At 37.9% G+C, this 21,837-nt stretch overlaps 3 protein-coding genes across 9 annotated transcripts; 2 read left to right on the top strand and 1 right to left on the bottom strand.

The window, feature by feature from the left end:
- LOC125197099 (malonyl-coenzyme:anthocyanin 5-O-glucoside-6'''-O-malonyltransferase-like) lies at positions 1–1,831 on the bottom strand. Its single transcript, XM_048095802.1, has 2 exons — positions 1,385–1,831; positions 1–947 (listed from the first exon to the last, which is right to left on the bottom strand). The coding sequence occupies exons 1-2, from the start codon at positions 1,742–1,744 to the stop codon at positions 54–56; spliced, it is 1,254 nt and encodes a 417-aa protein (XP_047951759.1). The 5' UTR covers positions 1,745–1,831; the 3' UTR covers positions 1–53.
- A 6,694-nt stretch (positions 1,832–8,525) lies between these two features.
- On the top strand, positions 8,526–11,750 carry LOC125196998 (putative late blight resistance protein homolog R1B-8). The gene is made up of 2 exons (XM_048095688.1): positions 8,526–11,187; positions 11,488–11,750. The coding sequence occupies exon 1, from the start codon at positions 8,568–8,570 to the stop codon at positions 11,175–11,177; it is 2,610 nt and encodes an 869-aa protein (XP_047951645.1). The 5' UTR covers positions 8,526–8,567; the 3' UTR covers positions 11,178–11,187; positions 11,488–11,750.
- Positions 11,751–13,398: 1,648 nt separating this feature from the next.
- LOC125194224 (splicing regulatory glutamine/lysine-rich protein 1) lies at positions 13,399–20,825 on the top strand. Of its 7 annotated transcripts, none has more exons than XR_007171732.1 (7): positions 13,399–14,083; positions 15,012–15,443; positions 16,692–17,208; positions 18,399–19,410; positions 19,585–19,653; positions 20,157–20,231; positions 20,464–20,825. XR_007171732.1 is itself a non-coding variant. In XM_048092334.1 (5 exons), exons 1-4 carry the CDS (start codon positions 13,504–13,506, stop codon positions 19,360–19,362), a joined length of 2,493 nt encoding a protein of 830 aa, XP_047948291.1. In that variant the 5' UTR covers positions 13,399–13,503; the 3' UTR covers positions 19,363–19,410; positions 19,585–19,824. The 7 variants fall into 7 exon arrangements, 1 of the variants encoding a protein (XP_047948291.1); XR_007171731.1 differs by having other exon boundaries at positions 13,400–14,083; positions 18,399–19,469; XR_007171730.1 differs by having other exon boundaries at positions 13,400–14,083; positions 18,399–19,653; positions 20,151–20,231.
- Positions 20,826–21,837: the final 1,012 nt, after the last annotated feature.

The following is a 21,837-nucleotide window of genomic DNA, read 5'->3' as shown; positions in this document are numbered from 1 at the left end:
TTTAGTAAGTAAAAGTGTTCAAACTTCAAAGTTGTATATAATACCACAAATCATTACAAGTTGCTACTAATGGAGTACAATTTGTGGTGAAAAACATGCGCAAAAGCATCCATTTTAATGTTGGTCATAGACATGGCGATCTCAACTCCTCCATCTCTCCCCTTACAAAGATTCACAGCTCCATCATAATCCGTATGAACACATTCATACTTCACCGCTCTTCCCCATCCATAATCCGCCGCGCACGGATCCAGCCGCGTCGATCCCGCTATCAAAACCACCCTCTTCCCCTCATACTCCGACAGATCCTTCAAATGATTCTCGAATCCATCTAAAATCCCCTTCTCGTTTCCGACAGTCTCGCGGATCGCCGCCGAAATCGCCGCCACGGCCGCCGCGAATCCCCCGCGCCCTTTTATCACTCCGTGGGTGGAACTCGCCATGAAGAATATTAAGCAGTTGCCGAAGTAATTCTCCGGGAGAGGCGGATCGAGGCGGCCGCGGCAGTCGACTGGGGAGCCGAAGAGCTCGGGCTCGTCGTCGGGGACGGACTCCCCGGCGGAGGCGGCGAGGCAGGTCCAGAGATGGGCGGAGACGGCGGTGAAGGTGGAGGTGGGGCCCGATGATGAGTTTTTGAGTTTGTTGATTTGGTCGGTGGTGAGGATGAATGTTGCTCGGACTTTGTTTAGAGGGAAGGAAATGGTTTGGGATAAAATTGGTTTTTTGGTTTTGATTAGATTCCATGAGGATTTGGTGAGTTGTTTTGCGTCTTGGACGGAATCTCGGCCGTAGAAAGGGAGGGAATCTTGGAGGGAATATTCCCCACCCGCGTTGGATTTGTGGATCGAGGCCCATGCGCGGAGGAAGGCGAAGAGAGTGGTGGCGTCGCATATGGCGTGGTGGTGTTTGAGGCCGATGCAGATTCCCTTGTTCGGAAACAAGGTCACCTGAATTTAAATGATCCAACAATATTAATTACTCCATCTGTTCTAATATAAGTGAAACGTTTCATAAAATAGAAACAACATCATCTCTATTCTATTAACCCTCTTACTTTACTCTCTTTCCATTAACTTACAAACCAATATGGCATAAAAAGAAATAAGGTCACCTGAATTTAATTGATCAAACAGTATTAAATTATTAATCATATAGCATGCCAAAGTCTTATTATGTGTATGTTTTTTCATAGTATACTCATGTTTAAAAGAAAAAAAAAATATGCCTATCTAATTCCACATTAGTGTTATGGATGTTATTAACGTGATGCCGAAAATTGAATCTGATCATAGATTTGCTAAATAAAATTGATAATTTACAAAAATAGTGAACATTTTAACAGATTGGGATAAAAATAATTAGCCAATAATTTACAAAAGTTGACCTGAATAGCGAGGGCCTTGAATTCGATGCGGTCGGAGTGGAAAACCTCCGGCGGCATTTCCGGGAGGAATTGGTGGAATTCATCGGCAACCTTGGAGTGGTTGGCCGTGAGGTTGGCGAAGTCCGCGTCGGATGAGGCGATCGCGAGGGAGACGGAGTCGCCGGCGGTGTAACGGGAGACGGGCATGGCGGCGGAGGTGAGGGGGAAGGTGATGGTGGATGCGAGGGGGAGGAAATGTTTGAGGGCGATGGAGAGGGAGTGTTTGAGTTCATGGACAAGTGTGTTTAAGAAATAAGATTGGGAGGATTTGAGAGTGTAGAAGTTGAGAATCTCGGTTGGAGGGGTGTGAAGCCATACCATGTCGAAATATAGAAGCGGGAAGGATTCGGCGGCGGTGGCGCCGCCGTGAGACGGTGCGATGGAGTGGCGCTGCAGAATTTTGATGGCCATGTGATGTGAGTTTGGAGGAGGCATGGAATGTGGGGTGGCAAACATATTTTATATGCAAAGTTATGAACCCAAGCAAACTATATTTATTTTTTTGATAGTTTGACTTTTATAATGGGGAATTTTTCTTCTTCGAAATGCTGAATTATTCGTTTTAGTACCAATACAAAATACTTATCCATGTATATAACTCTTGTGATTGCTGATGTGTTCTGCATGGGTTACCATTACGCAATTAATTTACTTTTACAAATTGAATAATATATAAAATGTCGCTCCATGGGTTAACAATTACGCAATTAATTTACTTTTACAAATTGAATAAAATATAAAATGTCAACGCTTATGATGCATCTTGTTAATTATGCAAACTGTCCAATATATTACTCCCTCCGTCCAAAAAAATAGGACACATTATGAACGAAACAGGTTTTAATCTGGAATTGATAAAGTAAGAGAGAAGGGAAAAAGTAAGAGAGAAGTAGTATTAGTAGAATGTGGGGGCCATACTATTTGTAAGAGAGAAGAGCAAAAAGTAAGAGCGAAGTTGTTGAAAACTTTCTTTTTTAAATGTGCTCTATTTTTCGTGGACAACCAAAAATGACAAATGTGCTTTATTTTTCGTGGACGTAGGGAGTATCAAATAAAAATGTTATACTATAGTCTATATGCTCAAGGCCAAGGCTAAGGCCATCCGCATCCGCATCCGCGTCTCTTAACCGTCGCATTCCTTAACTATTCATGGGTTCCATTGCACTTTTTACCCCATCTCTTAACTAGGAGACAACCCATGCATCCATCCATCTCTTAACCATCTCATCCCTTAACTATTTATTCAATTTCATTTTATATTTTTATTTCCAACAAATTCAATTAATAAAAACACACTTCATTAAATAAAATAAAGTTACAATTTAAAATACTAAAAAACTAAAAAAACACATAATTAAAATCCTAAAATAATAATAAAAAAAGACATAATTTAAAATACTAGAAATTACAAATTAAAATCCTAAATTAAAATACTAGAAACTACTCATCCCCCGAATGCGGTGACGGTGTCCTCAAGCTAAGTGGAGGTGGAATACCAAATTGATTTGCCAAATACTCAATGCCGACAAGATGGGCTTGATATTGAGGAGGGGTCATGCGAGAAGTGTCCTCCATCGTGGCGGTGAAGTACATGAACATTAGGGAGGACGGCGGCCATTGGGAGCCCACTTGGCTTGATTCGCCTCGGCCCCTCCCTCTCCCTCCAGCCGCCTTCGCCGCTTTGTTCCCTTGCGGCCGACGTCGTGTACCGGAGGAGCCCCCTGCATCGGAGGTCGGGAATTCAAACTCTTGTGAGGCGGCATTGCCTTCCCCTGTATCACTAGACAAGTATTGGCCACTCGCCACGTGCGTTTCACGTTCGAGCCCGTGCAGGTCCACCTATCAATATGTTTGACCGCCTCCCAAACATCGGGAAATTTGAAATCTTTGCCGGTGTCGGATTAAAAGACTCAGAAAGCCGCTCTCAGAATGTCGGCTCCACTGGCTCCGCTTTTGTATTGCTTCGCTTCCCTCTTGTAGATGCCAATTTTTTTTTGACATCTCTGCCAGCTCGCTCAAAATGAGAGCGAGGTTGCCACTGACGGTCTTCTTCGGCTTCTTTGCGTTGTACACGCTGGTGACCTTTTCCCAAAAAACCTTGCGGGTTTGTTGATTCCCGAAGATGGGATCGTTCGACGTGCTGATTCAAGCGTCGAACAGAGTCATCGTCTCCACTTGTGTGTATGGATGACGGGCGCCCTCCTCAACGCCATCGTCATTCTCTAGAATATCCACCCTAATTTGGGATAATCCCTGCGTTTGCGAGCGACTCGGGCCGCCGGAGGGAGGATGATAGTATGTATCAACTGGATTCGATGGTGTTTGGTACGCCGGCGTTGCCGAACCTTGGGTGCCTGGCGACGAACTGGAACCGGAAGCACCCAAAACATTGTACATGCCTGACTCAACTTATTTTAACACAAATAATACCCGCAAGTGTACGGGGCTAGTGTAGCAATTAGCAAGCAAGAGTATCGTATCCCACAGAGACAAATTTGCACTAACTTAACTACCACGAACAAATATTAACTACTATCTAGACACTCGGAAAAAGTTTGGTTTGTACTAACACTAATAAAAGCATATGAAATGCATGTAATCAATTAAGAACAAATAAACACGAAGTGAGAAGATAATATGGAGAAAATTGTAAAACTCAAGGATCCGATGCACAATTCCAAGCTCTTATCCAATCAAATTGTCTTACCTTTTGGTGTCTCTAGAGTTACTAAGTCGACCACAATTATAGATTAAATCCCTTCCCGATGTGAGAAACCTGTAGATTTGATGCTAGGATTGAAGTCCCCTTCTAATCCTAAACCCCTAACTCCCAAAAGCTCGATTAGGTCAAAGACCTTACTCAAAACCCCAACTCTCCCGAGTTCTATTGTATTAAGATGTGAATTATTCTTATTTCCAAATTAATTATTTCATCTTCCGATTAATCTAATTAATCATACACAATCAAGTGGTGATCAAGCGATTGAAAGGAATAAACCCAAGAATAATCAAATAACTACAAGAGCAAGGTAAGAACAAAATCAATTGGATAAAAACTATGAAATTAGTGCATCATCACCAAGAATTCTACAAAAAGGGTTTAGCTACTCATGTTCATGAAGAAAACCAAGTTTAACACAAAGTATTCCATCAAAAGCAAGAGAAATAGATACTAAGAACTTCTGTGGAACGAATTTATGGAGTGAATCTTCAATCTTCCGATCTAGAATCTTTAATCATCGATTCCCTCTCTCAAAGGTGTTCTTGGGGGTGTGTGTGAGTGTTGGAGGCGGTAAGTGTAGAATGAATCTCGTCTGCTGCAACTCTAGCCTTTTCTTCTTTTTCTTTTCTCAAAAATCGTGTTTTTTGCAAAATAATTAGCCAAAACAGTGCATACGGCCGGGTGAATTAATACACTGTAAATTCACTCGTCTCTGTGAAGATTTTTGACCCCTTTCTGACTCTTTCAGCGCTGAATTACCGTACCCGGCCGCGTGAATTTATAGGGTAATAATTCACCCTGCCGCGTGAAAGTTTCTGGACAACGCAGTGTTCTTATAACGGCCATAACTTCTTCTACCGAACTTCGATTGAAGCGTGCGAGATAACCACGGGAAGCTCTTTCAAAGACGAAGAGATTGATATGCATTAGGAGCTGATTAGACTTCAAAATCTCCGGTAAAAATTGTCTCAAACCAAGGCTGTTGCACATCCACATATTTTGTACCTTTTTCTACACATTTAACAAAATGGTCAACATACCAACATAATAGAGAAGTAGATATAAACACGCCCAATAATAGACAAAATATGATCAAATTCATACAAAAACACCCTCTAAAACCATGTAAAATCCAAGTATGTCAATGCCCCCAGTCGACAAACGCATTCAAGTCGTAGCCGCCGTCGCCGCCGGAGTTTCATTCACCGAACATTTTTCCAAAATTGGAGAGGAAAGAGATTTGTGAGAGTGTAGTGTTTGTGTGTGGGGAAAATGGTGGGGGATTTGTGTGTGTGTGTGTAGTGTTATATATATATATATATATATATATATATATATATATATAGAGAGAGAGAGAGAGAGAGTCCCATTATCCACAAACCCACTCTTAAAGACCGAACCACCGAACCATACCAAATTAGGGCTTTTAGATCTAGTATTTTATGGATGAGATTCACAAATTTATAAATTATTTTCTCCTTCATCACCAGTCTATTTTTATTCATCCGAAGGTAAATAAGTCATACTAACACGTTACGAATATTTAACTTCATTCCAGAATATATTACTTCATTCCGGTAGGTTTTTACTTCATTCTAATAGGATTATTACTTCATTCTAGTACGTAAATGCTGTTTCGCCGTCGCGTGCAGTTCTTTCTCTCTACAATATCTATCACCACTACGACGCTGATATGGTGTAATAAACGCATGGAATAATATAATAGATTATATGAACGAAGTATGTGTAGAAGCATTTGAAGTCCTACTGGAATGAAGTAAAAACCTTATCCAATGAAGTAATAACGTTTCTGAATGAAGTAATAAATTCACTTGAATAAATTGCATTTTTTAATGTCAATAAAGTAAAAACTCATGTCAATGAATTCGAATGAAGCATATGTTGAATCATTTCAAAACGTACTTGAAGCAAGTAAAAACATGTTGTAGTTTCAATGTATTACGTACAGAATGAAGTAATAAACCTATACAATGAAGTAAAATTGGCTTGTAATGAAGAGCGAAAAAAATTTACAGCAACATATCTCATCAAAAAACTAGATCTTATGGCCCAAATTTGTTCTCTAGTTCGGTCTTTAAGAAGGTTCGACATTGATTACAACTCTATATATATATATATATATATATATATATATATATATATATATATATATATATATATATATATAGGGACGTGATCAAATGCAAACTCTAAATATTGTACAAACTCCAAACTTTGATCTGGACCGTTAGAAAATATCAACAGATCATGAAATAATAGCAACAAAAAATGTCAACACAATGTCAACGGTTGATGTTGTGTTGAAATTGTGTTGACATTGTGTTGATATCAGAATCTTGAAATTTTATACGGTGTTGACATTATATTGATATTGTGTTGAAAAAGTTTGGAGTTTGTACAATATATGGGTTTGCATTTTATCACTACCATATATATATATATATATAGGTTTGTGTTAAAATGACAACCCCTCTTAAAATGACACCGTGACATAATTTACAGTAATAACTAATAACTTTCAATATTGTGCATTAACATTATCAACACAAAGACATAATTATATCAATACAACATGTGAATTTAAAATGTCAACACAAAGACATAAGTGTATCAGCACAAGAAAATTGATAAATTTATGTCTTTGTGTTGATGTTTTTAACATATAAAATTGATATTAGTTATTTGTTATTACCATAACTTAGTTAGTATTTGATCACACACCTATATATATAATATATATATATATATATATATTAAAAAATCGACCCCCACTCGCGGGCCGGTGAGTGGGCGTCATGCCGCGCGCCAGAGCGCCACATGGCGCTGGTGCGTGGCGAGACGTCTCGCTGGCCACCCCTCCCTCATGAGACACGCGACGAGACAGCAGGCTTGCAGCAACGTCTCGCTTCGGTCTCGTCTCGCCGGGTCGAGACCGAGCCCGCAATGAGATGCCGCTGCGGATGCTCTAAGTTGGCTGTCAGAAATTTCAATTGATCAACAACTTAGTTTTGCAGCTGAGTTGAGTGTTTGCAATCGCATGTGGTGCAGGCAATACGACGGACCTAGTCTTAAAAGATATTTTCAAATGTTATGGATTAAAATTGATATCTTAGTAAAGTTTGTGGACGGAGAAATATATTCTCTCTTTTAGATATTAAATAGTTTAAATTTTTTTTTATGGTTACGTGACTCGAACATTATTTTTTTTTAGATATTATTTTTAGTATTATTTAATTTTTTTAATTTGACAACATGTATTTATTTATTATAAAATTTGCATCCCTAATCTACGGTCTGATATCATCAGTGAGTATTTTATATGATCAACGAACTATGATGTTAGTTTGATCATTTTTTATTTGCAACAAACCTTCTTTCTTGTTGTGATTTGTTTGTTTCTGACACCGCAGCTTTGGGCTTTTCTCTTTGGGCACTGATGCAGCTAATTGGGCTTCATCAATGGGCTTAGCCCTTGTGCTCTCATGCACAACACATTCACCTTCCATCCCATTTAAGATGTCCATAATTTTAAATGACATGAAATTTTAGAAAGAGCGTCTATATGAAGTAGAGAGAAAAATATAAGTTGAATATTTTAATGTTGAAAAATGAGAGAATTTTTTTCCGAATATAGAAAATGGACATTTTGAGTAAAATAAATTATAAAAGAAAAGTAAACATCTTGAGTGAGACGAATGAAGTAGTACTTCTTTTGCAGCATATCTCAGCATTGTAGTTTGTTTATTCCCAATTAGTTCCTCAATCCATGAATAATAGGTTCAGTTTGACTTGACACAAATTTGAAGAAGTGTAATGAAAAATGAATAGGAAAAAGTATAGTGGAATGTAAGTCATACTTGTATATAGAATTCTCTCCGTTCCTTGTTAAGTAAGACGTTTCTTTTTAGTATGGAGATTAAGAATAGTGTGTTAAGAGAATGGTAAATAAAGTAAGAGAGATGAATAGAGAATAAATTAAGAGATGTAGTTACTTTTTGCCAAAATTAAAAGTGACTCAATTAACACTCTATTAACAATTGAATGAATAAGTATTAATTTTATAATAAGAAGATAATGATGGGACGATGTTGATGGACGGGGAGTAAATTTTACAAATTGAATAATAAAGAATTTTTTCAAAGAGATCGCACCGAGTGAACTACATGAATCTTCAATCTACAGAACAGGTTCATGGGCTTATGATTAAACCACCCTATAAAATATAGCCAACTAACCAATAAATTGACAAAAAAAATTTGTATTATTTGCTGGCTGCCAGAAATTTCATTTGATCAACAAGTTTGTTACAGGTGTGATGTTAGTTTAAACATTTTCTTTTGAATGTTTACAAGTCGACAAGCTTCCCTTCCTGTGTGTGTGTGTGAGAAAGAGATCTAAAAAATGGCATACAATCTTCAGTCACTCATCACTATCCTCCAACAAATTCTTGATCCTGAAGAATCACTTTGGATTGTTGATCGCAACAAACCACAACTCCAGTCCCTACTCCAAAAAGCTGAATCTCTGATGCACATTCTTGAAAAGTCTTCACTCACCAATATACTACCAAGTAATTTGGAGAGCCAAATCAGAGATGTTTCATATAAAGCTGAAGACATTATTGAATCACGCATGGTTTCTTCGAAACTTATGCAAGACCGGCGTTCTAAGTTTGAGCAAGTGGTTTCCAACAGCGTGAGCTTGGCCTTTCCAACACCAGATCTGCAGCAAGTAACTCAAGAGCTGGATTCTGCAATGGAACAAGTGGTGAAGCTCATGGAAGGGAAGAAGACGACTTCATCAAATCGTGCTTCTTTCTCTCATGGTGATGTGCAGCAAGTTGTAGAATCTCTAAGCCTCGTGGAGGTGGAGAAAAAGAAGATTCCGGCTGGTGCTCCTTTGTTGAGCTCCAAGATCAATTTGGTGGGAGTTGATGCATATCTGATGCAGTTGAAGGATCGACTTACAAATATGCAGACCAAGCTGGAGATCATCCCTATTACTGGGATGGGTGGCATAGGTAAGTCCACTCTTGCTCGAAATCTTTATGATGATCCGCTCATCACTAATCGCTTTGATTATCGTGGTTGGGCTGCAATTTCACAACTTCCCAATATGCGAGATATTCTATTAAGTCTTCTTCGTCGCCTAGACGAAAAGATTGATGATGAACTAAGTGGATGTAATGAAAATGAGTTGAAAGATATATTGTATAAGAGGTTGTTTGGGCGCAGATACATGATTGTGTTAGACGATATATGGAGTACCAAGTTCTGGGATGAGATAAGGATGTATTTTCCAGACAACAATGATGGGAGTCGTATTATGATCACCACCAGGGAATCTCATGTGGCCCAATATGTTGCAAACTCTAAGAGTCTGCATCATGACATGCAATTGCTTAATGAAGCCGTAAGTTGGGATCTACTTCGCCAAACTGTATTTGGAGAAGAGGATTGCCCTCTTGAATTACAAGAGATGGGATATAAGATTTCGAGTGATTGTGGTGGGCTTCCTCTTGCTATTCATGTGATTGGGGGGTTGTTGTCAAAGGTCGAAAGATCAAAAGATGCGTGGAAGCATTTTTCGGCAAATGTAAAAGCTTCCATTGTTGAATCCGAAGAGCAGTACTCCAATATACTTTCCTTGAGTTATAACTACTTACCCATTTACTTGAAACCATGTTTCTTATACATGGGAGCTTTTCCAGAAGATTATAAGATTAAGGGATCGAGACTTATAAGTCTATGGATAGCTGACGGATTTGTGAAATCTAATGGTGGTAAGAGTTTGGAGGAAGAGGCTATGGATTACTTGAAACTTCTCGTGGAGAGGAATCTACTTTTGGTTAGACGAGAAAAGTCCAATGGGAAAGCATTGAGTTACTCTATCCATGATCTTTTGAGAGATTTATGCATAAGGAAAGCTAATGAGGAGAAGTTTTTACACGTTAAGGATTCCATGCGGCGTGTAAGTGTTGAGTCATCATATGAAATGGACGATATGTGTGCTTCACCACAATTAATGTCAGTTGCTCGATCTTTTATATGCACTAATGATAAGATTAATATATCTCCGGTTTTATGCATGTTAAGATTAGTTAGGGTGCTAGATGTAATGGGTGTGTTATTGGAGGAGTTCCCAGAAGAAATATTACAACTTGTGAACTTACGCTACTTAGCTATAAACTGCTCTTCGGGTTTACCTGATGGAATATCAAGATTGCACAATCTGCAAACCTTGATTTGTCCACACAATATGCCATATGTGACGTCTGAATTATGGAGGATATCTGAGCTAAGACATATTAGGTTGGTGATGACAATATTCGAAATCCAGGAGATACAATTTGATCTTAAGAAGCTGCAGACGCTTTTCCATGCGTGGGTTACTCCAAAGCTGATTAGTAGTGGCTTTTTTAAAAGAATTCCAAATATTATAAGGTTGGGAATCTATTGTGAAGACTCACCAAACATTGAAGTTGATCTTAGCCATCTCCGCAAACTCGAAAAGTTAAGTTGCCAATCTAATTTGAATCATGATGGTAGCCGTTTTCTGCGTAATCTCAGATTACCATTTCATCTTAGAAAGTTGTCTCTTTTGGAATGTGTAGTATTTGAGATTTTGTTGTCAACTCTATGTGCACTACCGTATCTTGAAGTGCTTAAAATATCTGAATGTGTTTTTGAAAGTGTGGGAGAGGCCGAGGCAGAGGAAGAGTGGGAGGCTACAGAAGGAAATGAATTCTGTTCACTGAAGTATCTACATCTTCACTGCTTAAATCTTGTGCGTTGGAAAGCTGATGAGACAAACTTCCCTAGACTCCAGATTTTGGTTTTAACCAAATGCCATAAGCTAGAGGAAATCCCTAGCGCCATTGGAGATATCCCAACTCTCCAAAAAATTTATATAGCTGAATGTGGCACTTCTGTAGCGGCCTCGGCACAACAAATTCAGAAGGTGCAGCAAGAGGAGTACGACAACTACGACCTCCAAGTTTTTATAGATTAGAAGCCAAAAGGTAAAAATGCTAAACTCCAACCAATCAAACACATCCTCCATTTGTTAATATACGATCTATTCCTTTCACCCTGTAGTTGGTATATTCTCCTAATTAAACTGAATGTCATTTGTATTGTGTTACAATTTCTGCAACTCGAATATTTTCAACAACACACAATAATCATTGTTGGTTGATCTATATAATATGTAGTGTAGTATGAGTAAAGTATGCATGCTTATAATTGCTATATCTAGTGTGATATTTGTCGAGCTAGTTTGACCCGTTTATGTAATTTTGCAAACTGCTAATCTTTTTCAGCTCTCATATCGCTTGGAATATGCTCCTAAACATCTGGTAATCTGTTGGGTTCAGACACGAGTCACTATGATTGCAATACTGAGTCCCCCACAATGCTGGCGATGATTCTTGTTGTTACTTGCTTGTTCCTATTTTCAGATTGTGTTATCATTTTGTGTATGATTTTTCTGACTTGAACTTGGTATGTATCTCAAAGAAGTTTTCATAGTTTTTGTGACTAAGAAAATATCATAGAGGTACAATGCAGTAGCAATGTGGGATTTTAGCAGTGGCTTTCATCATTGACTTATTGATGCAAATAGGTTTTCTTGAGAGTTAGGAAAGGGAAAATATGAATGCATTACAATCTTGAGAGCAAATCTTGAACCGTAAAAAACCTCAACTGGAATTTGTAGCTTTGATGTTTACTAATGCTGTAATACTATAGTCTTTAACATTTTGGCTTGTGTTAATTACCAAGTCGAATATTCTTCTATGGGAAAGCGATGAAGAAATAGTGCAGGCCGATAATACCAAGCTGCTCGCGGGAGCTTGTTATCCGCAGTTGCTCTGGTCTGAGAAATTCTTACATTCGAGTTGGATGATATTATGTAGATATAACAACACAGCAGAGCTTGATAATTTATTACAATTATTTGGTCTATATTTAAAGTTACATCAGTTGCAGTTGTTGAATGGAGTATGCAAAAGGTTGGAACTTACTAGTGTTTGGAGAATATAACATACAAGTAAGGATTGGAATAAACATTGCAATTAGTTGGAGATTTTATAATAATTTCGAATAATCGACTGAAGCTTTTATCACTTTATGGATAAAATATGTACGGGACATAATCAATTACTAACTAATTATCAATTTCAAATTGAGATCAATTTTCAATCATTAGATTAGAAGATCTTGTGGTTAATATAATGAAGTGTAATATATTTTAAATTTAAATAATTATTAATTAAATTAAAAGAGTATTAATATTAAATGCTATATGTAATAATTATAACTAACTATTTTCTCTCTCCTCAAAATCATCTCAAATCTTTAAACTTACGTAACTCTCTCAATTTAAATTATTTTTTCGCAAAAAATATATCAAATTAAAGATAATTTAATAAGGATTCCAACGAGATCTCAATTGCATATGTTTCGACGACGTTCGGGTGATGAAATTTGATAAATTATATTTCAATTTTCGTACATATTAATAAGCAGCTTTTATCAACAAATGCAACAAAAAAATCTCAATATATTGTAGGCAAAATCTCAATATTATGCAGGTCCAATCTCAATAAAAATGTGTTGATATTTTCTTGTCCTTGTGTTGATATTCTAATGTCATATTGTTGATATTTGTAATACACAATGTTGATATAAAGAAACACTCACGAAAATTATCATATGATAACATAATGACGATATTACCCTTTTTGTTGATATTTTGTCTACTATTTATTGAGATTTGTGAGCTTTAATCTCATCCACTCATTTTAAAATCTAAGGATGAAAATTTAGTCTTGATTTTGGATTAGGGTGCTATAAGCATTAGAATAGGACCCAAATATGTACATCCAATTTATTAAAATACTCCATGTATAGGTATATTTATATCGAATCGCTCTTACACCGATACAATGTGTTTTTCTCTAAAAACTAGTGTCACTATTTAACAATTTATAAAGCATATCTGATCTTAAAATCAGGTCAAATTCTTAATTAACTCTTTCTATTTCATGTAGCATAATCTCAAATATTAGAATCTATGAATCTCTATGGTTGGTATTACCAACTTAGCACTACAAAAAGAAAAATAATTTCAGCGTGCTTTATTTAATGGCTTAATTTGATTCTCACCCACTTGTTGTAGAGAAATTAAAATAATTGCCCCCATATTTGTCTAAATTGCAATATCCATTCAATCCCCAAATCTAAACAACACGCTTTCCCGTCTATCCCAAAGTTAGGTCAAATACACAGCAATTCGGAATTAGGGTTCGGCCATTGGTGCAAAGCTTCCCTGACAAATGGCCGGGAACAACACTACCCCTAGCATCAACAATCAAGTTACAGCGGTCTCTGCGGTGCCGAAGACCATATGGATGAAGCAAGCGGAGGAAGCCAAGTTGAAGAGCGAAGCCGAGAAGGCCGCCGCCGCTAAAGCCGCATTCGAAGCCACCTTCAATAGCAAGTCCCAGCCCCAGCTGCCCCAATCCCCTTCCGCCGCGCCGTCCTCCTCTTCGGATTCCGACGACGACAATGAGTCGTCCGAGAAGGACTCCTCCGTGGGGCCCGTGGACCCCTCGAGGTGCACGGCGCAGGGCGCGGGGATTGCTGGCGGCACGGCGTGCGTGGGGGCCACGTTTGCGGTGGTGACGAAGGACTCCGAGGGGAGGAAGGTGCCGCGTGGGGGTGCTCAGGTGAAAGTTAGGGTTTCGCCGGGAGTCGGAGTTGGGGGAAACGACCAGGACGGGATAGTGAAGGACATGGAGGATGGGAGCTATAGCGTGACTTATGTGGTGCCTAAGAGAGGGAATTATATGGTTAATGTGGAGTGCAATGGGAAGCCGATTATGGGAAGTCCATTCCCTGTTTTCTTCAGCCAAGGTTAATTAACTCTCTTGTTTTTTAATTTTATAATTTTCTGAATGAGTTTGTTTACTGCTACTGTTATGCGTACATTCTTTTGCAGAGATGAGTTAATACTCGTTTATTGATACACATTGATTATGTATCTTTATAGTATTTTCTCGTTGCGGAGTAGTAGCGTCTGCATATGAGTTGGTAATGAGGATCTCTTGGTTGTTTAGTTGAAGTGATTTAGTATCTGCAAACGACATAGCAGTTTTTTGGTATCTAGTCATTGCTTGCTCACTCTAGTAAGTATTAGTTATCCTTTCAAATATGTCAGTGCCAACTTTTTGGGGTAGGTACATAAATTGGATGTTCGATGCAAATGTAGGAGATATCATAGTATGATATTGCTAGGCTTGTAGTGATATTTTCCCCTTAGACTCTTGAAGATTGAGGAGAACATAGAAAACAATTGGTTAAAAAACGCATGGATGATTTATTAGAGGTAACTTAGCTCGTGATGCTATGATCGCATGTTGGATGCAAGCATTGTCTTACTCAAAATGACATTGCAGCATGTGATGATTGACATTCCTGTCTTGACTGGTTTTGAGTGTTTTTCATCTGACAATTGAAACCTTACTCATAAGAACTGGAACTCCAATAAAACTGTATCTTGTCTTTATAAACAATTTGTTCTACTCTCATTCAGCTCTCTTCCTTTGGAAAATATATTGATTATAGCAAATGGTTTGTATATCTCTTTACTATTTTATTTCATTATAGAGTTTTGCGCACTTATATTATAGTGTTTGATTGATTCCTGACAAGAAATGAATTAAACAAATTAGTGGATGCTCTGTAATGCTTGTTTTCATGTCTTCATGATGATGCATATGCATCATTTACTAGCGCCTTTACATAATAATGTCTTAATCATCGTCATATTTCTCTGGTTCAGGGACCCCCAATGGAGGGCTTCTTGGGGTGGCTCCAGCTGCTTCTTATCCTAATTTAGTAAACCAGACCATGCCCAATATGCCAAATTACTCTGGCTCTGTATCTGGTGCTTTTCCGGGCTTGCTGGGTATGATACCTGGTGTTGTCTCTGGGGCCTCAGGTGGAGTGGTTTTACCTGGAATGGGATCTTCCCTGGGAGAAATGTGTCGAGAGTACCTTAATGGGCGCTGTGCAAATACTAGTTGTAAGTTTAATCACCCTCCTCATAATCTGCTCATGACTGCCTTAGCTGCCTCTACTACAATGGGAACTCTAAGTCAAGTGCCAATGGCACCTTCTGCTGCTGCGATGGCGGCTGCTCAGGCAATTGTTGCTGCCCAAGCCCTTCAAGCCCATGCTGCAGCTCAAGCTCAGTCCAGCAAAGACTCATCTGGTAAGATCAGGCGATCCAGTTTCTTTTACATTTTGAGCCTCTATCCACAATCCCATTTCATTATACAAACCCATTTTTCCATACAACTTCTCACTTTTTGACTAGATTTTTAATTTTGTTAATGAATGTAACCTATTCCATTTCCAACCAGCCTTACCTCCCCCATACAAGTTCCAACCCTAATTTCTATAACCAATTATTGTGAGCACTGATATGAACATCTCTCTATCATTCTTTTTATTTGTGCTAGTGCTTGTGTGTTTGTGTTTGCTTATGTGTGCAAACAGGGCGTGGGTCTGCTTATGATTGAGGTCTGGAAAGTCAACTCAAACAAGGATTGATGGAGTATGCGGGTGGCAGAAAACTGGTTGTAAAGGTTATGGGAATGAATGTATGTATGGATGGATGCCGGTTAAGCCCAATAGGCTATATTATTAGTTTATTACAGTTAAGGACAATAGCCTGTGCTATCATGACTGAGAGAGTTGCCTTGGGGACATTGGTGTACGGCAAGGCAGCCTTGATGGAAGGTTGCTTCCTGCTGATTAGGAGGGGCAGGCCAAGGGCCAGGGTTCATACTTAATACTCCCTCCGTCCCAACCAAGATGACACATTTCTATTCTTTGTAACTTTCTCTCTCCCGTTAATACACTCAACCACTTTTTTCTCTTTCAAATTAAATATTCAACTCTCTCTCTCTCTCCATTTAATACTTACACCTGCTCTTTCTCTCTCCAATTAAACACAATAACCGAAAACTCCTAAAACCCTGTTAAGAAATGTGTCTATCGTAGCCGGGACGGAGGGAGTATTAAATACAGAATTTGACTGGGGGAAGAGTGTGCCTATGGCTGGTTGCTGTGCCGCCTTCTGAGTTCTGACAGCCAAGTGTAGAGTAATAAGGATGGGGGTTCAAGGATATTCAATGGAGTTTGAGCTACAGGCTGTTTTTCTCTGAAACAGTGAGATGGTGTTCTGTGTATAAATGAAGTGGTTTTCTGTTAAATTTCCTTTTCCATTTTGATTTCTTATGCTGTTATGCTATGTGTCACTTCTGTGTATTTTTTTTGTTTCAAACTCAAGTATATGTAATATTGCCTACTTAATACTTAATGGTACCGAAGTGCCTTATCTTTTAAGGTAACGATGATATTTTTTAGATTCCACTACTTGAATTTATTTTCTTAGTTTGTTGTATTCTTAACGTCTTCCAAGTGTTCTCATTTTCTTGTGATTGTCGTCTATTAGGTTCAGATGACAGTGAGAAGAAGGCTGATTCTCTTAAGAAAACTGTACAAGTCAGTAACCTTAGCCCTCTTCTGACAGTGGACCAGTTGAAGCAGCTTTTTGGTTTTTGTGGGACAGTTGTTGATTGTACGATAACTGAGTCTAAGCATTTTGCATATATTGAATACTCAAAAGCAGAAGAAGCTTCTTCTGCTTTGGCATTGAATAACATGGATGTTGGTGGCCGTCCATTAAATGTTGAAATGGCCAAATCACTCCCACCAAAACCTGCTTTGAATTCGGCAATGGGTTCATCATCCCTGCCGATGGTTATGCAGCAAGCTGTTGCCATGCAACAAATGCAGTTTCAGCAGGCTCTTCTGATGCAGCAAACACTGACAGCGCAGCAAGCAGCTAATCGTGCAGCAACTATGAAGTCTGCAACAGAATTAGCTGCAGCCAGAGCTGCAGAAATAAGTAAGAAGTTGCAAGCTGATGGTCTAGTCATTGAGGTTAAAGAACCTGAAAGAAAATCCAGGTATTTCTAAATACTTTGTTGGATCTTTTAGAAGTATTATACTTATAATGTATAACAATTAACAAATGCCATTGACTTGTATTCTCTGTAACGAAGTGTTTTTATAATAAATAGAACAAGTACAAAATGGTATATATAGCTTTTAAATCGAAATTCTAGTGATCCAAAAATAGAATTTATTTTGAAAATATTCATGCAGCTTTTTATTCCTTGCTATATCTTCGTTTTTGGAGTTTGTAATCATACTTATTGTTTTGGAAAAATATGCCCTTCATGCACTCATGGCAGTATAAGGCTACAATTTATGGATATAATATGTGGATAGTTTATCTTTGCTGTAGTTATAAAGTGGATTTGTTAGAGTTTTCTGCTTGATCTTCTTTCTAATATTGGCGTACACTTGTTGGAGAGGCCTTGATGATTTCTCGTTTGCAGCCTGAATATGAGACTTTGTTCTTCAATTCCCTCCGTTTATTAAAAATAATCACTCTTCCTTTATGGTCCATTTATTAAAAATAGAAACTTTCATTTTTTAGGAAACTTATTTCTCTCTAATGAGTTGAGACCCATTTTCCACTTACAAACCTTTTCTTTCTATCTTTCTCTTACTTTACTAATTTTGCATTAAAACCCGTACCATTTCAAAAGGTCCTATTTTTAGGAAACGGAGGGATTATTTATTTTGTAATAGTTTATAAGTAAACTCTTAAATTCAGATTTCAGCCTGTCATCTTGGCATCACAGGGTGAACGGCGATAAATAATTGTGTCTGGAGTCTTCATAATTGTTTCTTGTTAACTTTTGCTGTCATTGTCTATTCTTAAAAAAGCCCAAGTTATGGAATATTTTTCAATGTTGAGTTCTAAGATAGTATTCAGATTTCAGAATGAGGTAAATGTATGATCATCTCACACATCTTGTCGGCTATTCAGAACTGTTCTCATGTAGTAAGCAGAAAATTTGTTCCAAATTTTTTTGTGGGAGTTTTAGCAGTTGGGATTTACTTATTTTGCAGCACGCATAGGAGGTTTTCTTGTCTCTTCCTTAACATCTTGTTGGCCGTTTTCTTTTCCATGATTCTCTTTAATTTTTGTGTTCTTTTTGATAATTTCAGAAGAAAAGGCACAATTATATTCTTCTTCATCAATTTCTCTATAAACCAGCTCTAAACTGTATTGATGATGTTTCAGGTCACCAAATGGGCGTGCCAAGTCCAAATCTAGGTCAAGGTCAAAGTCTACTTCCCCTATAAATTATCGGTCAAGAGGGAAGTCACGCTCGTTCTCACCTCCTGCTCGTCGCCGAAGAGATTATCGATCCAGATCACCTGTGAGATCTCGCCATTACTCAAGTTATGAGAAGGACCATAGGTCTTATAAGGATGGTAGGGATGTCAGTGATAGAAGTAGGAGACGGGATTGGGGAAGATCACGTGATAACGATTCGCCTCTTTCCCGGAGAAAGAGAAGCAGGAGTGCAAGCCCTCGGGCTAGGAAATCATATCGGGATGATGTTGGATCGCCAAGGCATCGCCGAGAAAGTCCTGAAAGAACAAGAAAACCATCACGCCCTGATTCAAGATCTCCTCATCGTCAAAGGAGAAGGTCTTTATCATCAGAGGATGAAACAACTAAATCTAAACCTCGAAAGCGCTCATTGTCAAGATCTGATGAAATTGTACATCACTCTAGCGATAAGAAAGACAACAGAAGGGAAGAAAAACCCAAGAGTCGGAGTAGGAGACGCTCTAGGTCAGGTTCTGCTGATGGTCGAAAACATGTGCGAAGATCTTCCCCAAGTGTGTTGGAGGAAAGTAGGGCCAGACATCGAAGACGTTCAAGATCCAGATCTCAGGAAGATAAACATCAAGTGAGTGATAAATATGAAAGGAGCAAAGAGGATAAATCAAGGAACCGAGATAAAAGGCGATCCAGGTCCAGGTCAGCTGAAAGGCGTAGGAGAGGCAGTAAGACATCTCCGCGACATTCAAGTGGGCATAAATCAAAGCACAGGAAGCGCTCTCGTTCAAACTCAATTGAAAATTTAGTCGAAAACAAGGATGGGCAAGTTGATGTTCCTGTTAAAGCATTAGAGGATGGGAATGACAAATCTGCCACACCTGATGATATTCATATGGATAGTTTGGCTGAGTAGGGGCATATGAAGGGTGATGGTGTTGGAAGTGACTGTAGCTCTTAAAAAGTAATGTCTGAAGTGATGAAACTAATGAAGAGGATGATTGAACAAAGCCTAGAAAATATGTATCTAGCATGTTTCTGCTTGCCAGAGCTTCTTAACTGGGCTTCTGGTTTCAGGTTCAGCATAGTTAGGTGTTCTCAGCCTTCTTGTGATAAATGTACTTTGTTTCTATTGCAGGTTTGTGGCCAAATACATTTCTCTGGTGTCTGGAGTTGTGCTTGATTCAGTCAGCGCAGTTCAAGAAGTGTAACTACCCTCAGATCCAACCATGACAATGTTTTTCACATAACTGTTTAATTGATATATTATGAATCATAACCTCTATATGTAGGTAGTTGACTTCTTTTTTAATCCCGATATTCTGTTTGACTAATTTTTTTGGGAATGTTCAACAATCACTCACTCTCCTTTGCTTGAGATGCTAGCTATACTATATGCATTCCTTCTGTCGCTGGCATATCTTTTGGTTATTTTTTTGGAAAGCTCCTTAGTTAAATCCACCTCTTTTGTATTGTTTAACTAGTGCTCTTTGTGTCAATAGGGGCATGTATTGTTTGGACTCTGGATAAGATGAACTATACTAGTATGATTAGAGTGTAAACTAACTTCAGAGTTACCTTTGTTGTGATCTATTTTTTGTTAATGAGCTGGTGAATTACTGTCTGGCTTGATGGATTTAACCAGCAATAAGTTTTGCTTTCAATTTGAATTTGCTGTCTTGTGAGACTGTTACATTCATAAAGCTGCAGGTTGTGTGGCTGCAATTTCTTGGTGCTCTCTCAGATGAATTTGGCATGGTTTACGTATCTGATTATATACATAAGGTATGGTGCAATATAAAGTGAATCGAGTAACTGCTCTAACTAAATATATTTGACATTTAAAGTTAATATTTTAACTTGATGCTGTGTAGAGCTGATATCCTATTGCCATTCCTTATGTTTCTTCTCATCTTTTTCCCCTCTTTTTCTTTTCCATTTTCCCTTTTTCCTTTTCCTTTTCATTTTCCTTTTCTCCTACCCATTCTTTTTCCCATCTTTAAAATTGTTTGGTTAGGCATGGTTCTCTTAAGCTGATTCCACATCAGATGCTGCTGATTTGGTTGGTTAGTTCCTTGATCAAGTCATTTGTTCTTTTCTTACAGGTAATTACTAATGGTTATTGGTTTTGTTTGAATCTTTCCACAAATAATGTCTTTCTAGGTTTCTCACCTTTGGTTAGTGCAATTATACTTGTTATTCTCGTTGGTACTCCTTGTTTCTATATTTCTTCGTTATTGCTAGTCAATCCTATTTCTGATAGGGGAGTTGACAATTTTGTGCGATTTTGATCAATCATCAATGTAAATAAATTGTTCTGCTAAGAGATTATTTGTGCTGATATCGAGGTTGCATACCAGTGCTGCATTTTCTGCCCTATGTTGTTTGGCTTATCTTTTTTTTAGTCCATTAGTCATTTTTCTTGGAATTGTTTTATGTCTGCTCCCAGCACTCGATGTTGTGGCATATTAAACTACGACTAAATATCAATATTATGATTGCCATATTAAACTACTGCGATTGATGTTGTGGCAACAAAATTTAATTTGTTACGTTTGAGTATAATTTTGTCAATTAATACAATAACCAGTTATGATAATATATTCCTGGAAAAGAAAACCGGGTTGAAGCTGATAATTCAGCTCGACTCGATACATGACAAGTAGGAGTAATTAAAATAAGGACTCGACTGGACAAATACGTAAATAGTCATGGATGTAGCGCCTGCATGTGAATCAAATTTATACTAGTAGTCCAAATTTGAAATTATTAGCATCCAGAGTTGGTTTCAAGACGAACGAACCACAATAGGGCTCCGAACAGAAATATGAAGAAAATTAAGTAGAAAAAGTTAGTAGAATGCATGTTCCATAATTATATACTCTCTCCATCCCAAGATAAGCGAGTCATATTTCTTTTTGGGATATCCCACTATAATGAGTCATTTTTCTTTTTGGCAAAAAATCTTCACTCTTACTTTATTCTCCACCTGCTTTATTCTCTCTTCACTCCTCTACTTTTCTCTCTCTCATACTTTATTCTCTTTACTTTAACTATTTAAATATCAATTCATAAATCTCGTGCCCAAAAGAAATGCTTTGCTTATCTTGGGACGGAGGGAGTATTGATTTTATAATAGAATGTCAATATAATGTGTTAATAGAAAGTGAAGTACGTCTACTAAAAATGAAAATAAATAAATAAATATAAACATTATTTTGTAGATGGACCGAAATAGCAAATATGCTACTCCCTCCGTCCTATTTTAAGAGTCCCGGTTGAGTTCGGCACGAGTTTTAAGAAATATAAAGGAAAGTTAGTGAAAAAAGATAGTGGAATGTGGACCCTACTTTTACATATTAGTTTTATAATAAAATATGAGTGGAAAAAT

This window comes from Salvia hispanica, chromosome 6 (genome assembly GCF_023119035.1).
Source record: "Salvia hispanica cultivar TCC Black 2014 chromosome 6, UniMelb_Shisp_WGS_1.0, whole genome shotgun sequence".
Lineage (NCBI taxonomy): Eukaryota > Viridiplantae > Streptophyta > Magnoliopsida > Lamiales > Lamiaceae > Salvia > Salvia hispanica.
This window is presented reverse-complemented; position numbering and strand designations above follow the sequence as displayed.